Genomic DNA, 6,000 nt, shown 5'->3' on the forward strand with positions numbered 1-6,000 from the left:
AACAGCCGGCAAGCGTGCCTTACAGCTAATCCATGAGATTCTGCCCTCCCCTTCCGTTTTGTCTGCAGGCCCTGTGCGTTCAGTCCCCAGTGTGGGTTCCCCCTGAATCCACAGCCAAACCTGAATTTAGGGCCCAGGCCCACTCCTATGGGCAGCATTTTGAAGGTCCTTGCTCCTCAACATATCTGACCCCAAAATCATCCAAATCGGCTTCTAACATACCTAAAAACTATTAATTTATTCACTTGGTTAACATTTTGAGTATCTATTGTGTGGGCACTTTGTAGTGCACTCATGACAGCTGTAATTATACGTTGAGTCCTGTGCTAGATGTTAGCTCTGTGAACAAGGGGCCCAGGTACCGATTCACCATCGAATTCTCAACACCTAGCCCCGGGCCTGGCCCAAAGGTGTTCAAGCACATCAGGGAAGGACTAGGAATTGAGAAGGAGATATCTCTGTGAAAACCTTAGAATATTTCACACTGTACAATGTAATAATAGGATTAAGTGTCTTGAATACCTGTTCTTTTAAGTTAAAAAATGTTGCATTCTCCCAAAGATCCCAGTTATGACAATGAGAAAACCCTCAGAAAAGAGTCACCCATTAAAACATCATCTCAGGTGACCAGGTGGCTCAGTCAGTTAAGTGTCTGCTTTCAGCTCAGGTCATAATCTCAAGGTCCTGGGATGGGGCTCCCTGCTCAGTGAGGAGCCTACTTCTCTCTCTCCCTGTCCCCTGCTTGTGCTCTCTCTCTCTCGAATAAAAAAATAAAATCTTTAAATCTTTAAAAATAAATAAAACATCATCTCATCCAAGATGTTCTTTTTTTTTAAGATATTTACTTATTTACTTATTTAAGAGAGAGTGCACAAGGTGAGTGCAGGGAGAGAGGCAGAGGGAGAAGCAGACTCCCCGATGAGCTGAGAGCCTGATGCAGGGCTCGATCCAGAGAGCCGGAGATCATGACCTGGACTGAAGGCAGACACTTAACCAACTGAGCCACCCGGGCGCCCCTCATCCAGGATTTTCTTTCTTTCTTTTTTTTTTTTTTAAGATTTTATTCATTCATGAGAGAGAAAAACCATGAGAACAAAGGGACAGGAAGAGGAAGAAGCAGGCTCCCCACGGAGTAGGAAACCCAACTTGGGTTTCAATGCCAGGACCCAGGGATCATGACCAGAGCCAAAGGCAGATGCCTAACTGACTGAGCCACCTGGGGCACCCCTCAGGATTTTCTAACTCGCTCTGACTCAAATAATTAGCCAAGAAATTAGTCTCTCTTCCTGACTCTGATCACTAAACAAAGTGAAACATAGACTCTACTTCCAAAGACCTGAGTAACATGAGGGACATTTGGGAGGACTTGGTATAAGAACTTTCTAAGAGTATTTTAAGACCATAGCTCACCTAATGCCCACACATCCCTGTGGAGCACGCACCACGCTTGACTTCACCTTATGAATGGAAAACTGAGAAACAAGAGGTTAATTAGCTTCTTCAAGACCACAGAGGAAGTATGTTTAAAATCTAGAACAGCTTCTCCCAATGAAACTCGCCAATAGACAGATAAACTCTCACTTTATTCTGTGGATTGAAGGATCCATCCATCCATTCATTCAGCGAGTATTTACTGAGACTCTACGTGTGCAAGATACTGTTCTAGAGGCTGAAGATGCAGCCATGTACAAGACAATGTACAATGTCCTGGCCTCAAGAATCTTACATTGCAGTGAGGTAAAGAGGAGCCTGGGAGACAGAAAAGAAAACAAAGGAGTTAACAGTAGAGCATGTCCAGTGGAGATGAAGACCACGGGGAGGAAGATAAGGCATTACAGGATGGTGCAAAGCCATGGAGTGCAGTGTTCTCCAGGAGCAGTGGGTCAGGGATGCTGAATGCAGGGCAGGCAAGAAAGGAGATAGGAACACAGGGCGTGCAAGAAAGGGGGGTGGTATCAGGGAAGATAGATCAGGCCATTGTGAAACGTGTGGCTTTTTCTCTGCATTCAGAAGTCTTCTGAAAATGTTCTGCAGACCTCGAGAGTGATAGGAGCTTCTTACTTATATATTATGCTCATTAAATTCTTCAGCAAGCCAAGTTTAAAAAAAAAAAAAAGGCTCCACGGCCATCATGTGTCCCGATGGGAGGCTCTGAAACAGACACAGCATGGCTTGTGTTGTAGCCCCGCCCAAAAACATAGCCCAGCTCACATGAGCAAACCTCACACAAACCCACATCCAGGAGCCTTCCACAAAACAACTGACTTGTACTTCACAAAAATGTCAAAGTCATGAAAGACAAAGAAAGGCTGGGAAATTGTTATAGATTAAAAGATAGTTAAAACCTCTACCTTCAGCTCCGGTCATGATCCCCCAGGGTCCTGGGATTGAGCCCTGCATCGGGCTCTCTGCTCAGCAGGAAGCCTGCGTCCCCCTATCTCTCTGCCTGCCTCTCTGTCTCCTTGTGATCTCTGTCAAATAAATAAATAAAATATTAAAAAAAAAAAAACCACAACAAAAAAAACCAGGGTGCCTGGCTGGTTCAGTCAACAGAGCATGCAACCCTTGATCTCAGAGTTGTGAGTTCAAGCCCCACGCTGGGGGCGGAAGCTTACTTTAAAAAAAATTTTTAATAAAAAAATAAAAGACATAAGAGAAAAAGACCTAACAAGTGAATGTAATACATGATCCTGATTGGATTCTGCACTGGGGAGGGGAGAATGCCATAAAGCATGTGATTGGAACAATTGGTAATATTTAAATATGGTCTGTGTATTTGATTGTACCAATGTTAGATTTACTAAATTTGATAATTGTGCTGATATGATATAATATGACATGGGAATGCCCATGTTCTTAGAAGAATCATGCTACAAAATTCACTCTCAAATGGGTCAGCAAAAATTATTATTATTATACTTTTTTAAATTTTTTTTAAATTTAAATTTTGTTAGTTAACATACTTACTATCCATTTATATGCACATACCTATAAGGGGACAGAGAGATATAAAGCAAATGTGATAAAATGTTAACAACTGTTGAGTCTGGGTGAAGGAAATATAAGAATTCTTTGTACTACACTTGCAACTTCTCTGGAACTCTGAAATTATTATTTTAAACTTTTTATCTTAAAAGTTTTAAAAAATATGGGACACCTGGGTGGCTCAGTCGGTGAAGTGTCTGCCTTTGGCTCAGTCATGATCTCAGGGTCCTGGGATCCAGCCCTCTGCTCAGCAGGGAGCCTGCTCCTCCCTTTCCCCCTGCCCCTCCCCCACTCCTTCTCTCTCCCCTCTCAATCTCTCTCAGATAAATAAATAAAATCTTCCTTAAAATAAATAAATAAATAAAAATAATAAAGGTTTAAAAACTTTTAAAATAAAAGTTTAAAAATTAAAACAAACGGAGCAGCAGTTTCGTCAGCTTACAGCAGGCCAGCCCCACAAACACAGGGAGTAGCAAGAAGAGAGAGAAGTTCCCCAAGGCCAAAGCCCATCAGCCTGTGCCCACACCCTGGTGAGGCCAGTTCCGTCCTCCGCCCCCCCCCACGTTCCCTGCAGTGGGTGTGCTCCGCCGTGCCCCAAAGCATGGACCTGGGACAGTCCCGGTCTCCTGTCTCACCAGCTCATCATCTCAGACCCCTCAACTTCTGGCATCCAGACCTTCTTGACTGCTCCCTGTCCCAGCACTCTCTGCCCTTCTCTGCCTGTATTTGTTCAGATTTGTAAATACAAATGCATGTGTCATAACCATCTGTCTCCCCCAGTCCTCTGGAGCCTAGCTTGTGCCTTGGGGGACACAAGAGTATCCACAGTGTGTCTACATCCGGCTTCTAACAGGCCTTGGACCAACACTACCCTGTGCCCCACTTCCTTCCCTGTTCACCCAGAATGTGTCCTCTGCTCGCTCCCTCCCCCTTGATGCCCCTGGAAAAGCCACTGACCTAGAATGCAGACTCCCATCTCAGAGCACCCTTGACTCCAGGGCTGGAGGAGGGGGGAGCAGCCTTCAGCCAAGATCTCCCCAAGCTGAGTTTTCCATGGGCTCTTCCCGATACTGTATCCTTCCTCCCCCTTCTCCACCTCCTGCTCCAAGCCAACATTTCCCTACTAATTCTCACATTCTTGGAGCCTCTGGGCTGCTGGAGACTGCTGGGGGATAGGGGGCCAGGCCATTCAGGTAGCGTGGCTTTGGTCCTTCAAGTCCCTCCCCCTTGCTCAGCTTTCCTGCCTCAGGGAGCAATCTGTCTGTCAGTCTCTGCTTTCCAGAACCACCCAAATTCCTTACAGAAGCCCAAGCCCAGGGACCACTTTTCTCTGCTGGTAATCACGCCACTTAGAGAATATTTCCTTTGTCCATCTTACAATCAGCAGAGAGGACACTTTCTCCCCACTACACAGAAAGATAAACTGATGCCCGAGGAAAGGAGTCTCCTTGCCCCAGGCCACCTGGATTGCTGAAGGCATGGCCAGACCCCCTTCTCGAGGACCTCCCAACCTGCTGCCAGCCTGTTTGGTGTGCCCTAGCCAGAGCTGTCAGGAGCGGCTCAACATCGCCCTTCCAGGTGACCTTGGAAATGGCATAATCCAGGGGCTGTGGGTTCTGATCTCCCTGGGGGCTATGGCCCCAAGTCCATGCTATCCCCCACCGCATGCCAGGCTGGGCCTCCTTACCTTGGGCCTGATGCCCGTTGAGGAGCAGGAGGAATGTGAGGACGAGAGCTTGTCCCAACATCCCCAGAGGACGGAGTGGTCGGCTGGCTTCTCGCCCACCAGACACTCTGCTCGCGCCCAGGCTCAGCAACAACCCACCAGCTGGAGGCTGACACGGAGCAGAACTGCCTCGCTGTTTGTCCGGCCACAATTTCCTCAACTCAAGGCTGTTCTCAGCAGCTGAGAGCGAACAAGGCCACGGAGAAAACCCCAGTACCTGGACGTGGTCCTACACTTCACAAGCTGAACTTTCAAATTTGGCCTCAAGTGGGCGGGTGCTGAGTTCTCAGTGACTCACAAAACCAGCTTCAAAATCCTGTCCATTGCTCTGCCCCGGTCAGGCTGCCTCCTTCAGGAACAGAGGTGAAAAAATGTTCCGGTTGTCTCCATCCTGCTGGCAATATGGAGAAACCGCCAGTAGGCAAGGGGACCAAAGAGTCATTATCTCAGACAGTCCCATTCCAACAGGCACAGTGAACGTGGGAGGAGGGGGCTGGGGGCATGTGACTGAGAAGTGGAGCCCTGGGTAAGTGGGTGCATGTTGAAAGAAAGGAACAGGGACCCCAGGAAGATCTAAGACCCCGGGGAGGCTGTGTGAGTGGATAGCCAGGTTTACGCACATACAACCTGAAATGTCTTTACGTAGATTTGCTTTCGCTCATCTCCTGTCTGTGCTTCTCCTTTCCCTCCTTTCCTTTCTTCTACTTTCCCACGGTACTTCTCTCTTCCTTCTCTTGCCTTCTCTCACCCAGACAGCAACCAAATTCATCTTTGCTGTCCTCCCCTGTGCACACTTCAGTTACACACTCCACGAAGGCCAGGAAGCTTTGATCCTTCTTAGGCCCCCACAGAGGGGGAGAGGTAGAGGCTCCCCAACTTCCCAGAAAGCGTTTGCTTTAAGGCCATACCCCAGGACTCCTTGATTTTTTTCTTTCTTCTGCTTTCCCCTCCGCTGCAAATACTTTCAGTTCCCTTCCGGTCAGCCCTTCTTCTTTTTTTCCATCCTTTGATCCATTTCCAATGACCCCATCCGAGGCTGGGCTCAGGGGAGGCTGAATGCAGCCTCCGCTACCAGTGAAGAAAGCAGGGTGCTCTGGACAGAGCACAGATTTGGAGACTAGAGGGACAGTTCAGCGACTTAACAACCTGCGTGACCCTGGCCAAGTTGCTTTCTGAGCCTGTGGGGTCAGTCCTTGGCTTGTGTTCCTCACAAGGTCGTTTTTAGGGTCAAATCAATAACTATAGCTGAGGGTGTACACAAAAAAGAATTCTGGACACAAGTAAGTGCC

The 6,000-nt window shown here is 47.5% G+C and overlaps 1 protein-coding gene across 2 annotated transcripts in view; it reads right to left on the minus strand.

The window, feature by feature from the left end:
* The window catches only part of CD244 (CD244 molecule), a 28,051-nt gene extending 22,952 nt beyond the window's left edge, over positions 1-5,099 (minus strand). Inside the window, exon 1 of one of the 2 annotated variants that reach the window (XM_032849490.1) lies at positions 4,673-5,099. In XM_032849490.1, coding sequence (XP_032705381.1) covers positions 4,673-4,733 — 61 coding nt within the window. In that variant the 5' untranslated portion in view covers positions 4,734-5,099. Of the gene's footprint in view, positions 1-3,942; positions 4,137-4,672 lie in introns of those variants that run through there. The other variant, XM_032849492.1, reaches the window with a different exon arrangement.
* Positions 5,100-6,000: the final 901 nt, after the last annotated feature.

The sequence above is a fragment of the Lontra canadensis genome, unplaced genomic scaffold, assembly GCF_010015895.1.
Source record: "Lontra canadensis isolate GAN:19392208 unplaced genomic scaffold, GSC_riverotter_1.0 scaffold230, whole genome shotgun sequence".
Classification (NCBI taxonomy): domain Eukaryota; kingdom Metazoa; phylum Chordata; class Mammalia; order Carnivora; family Mustelidae; genus Lontra; species Lontra canadensis.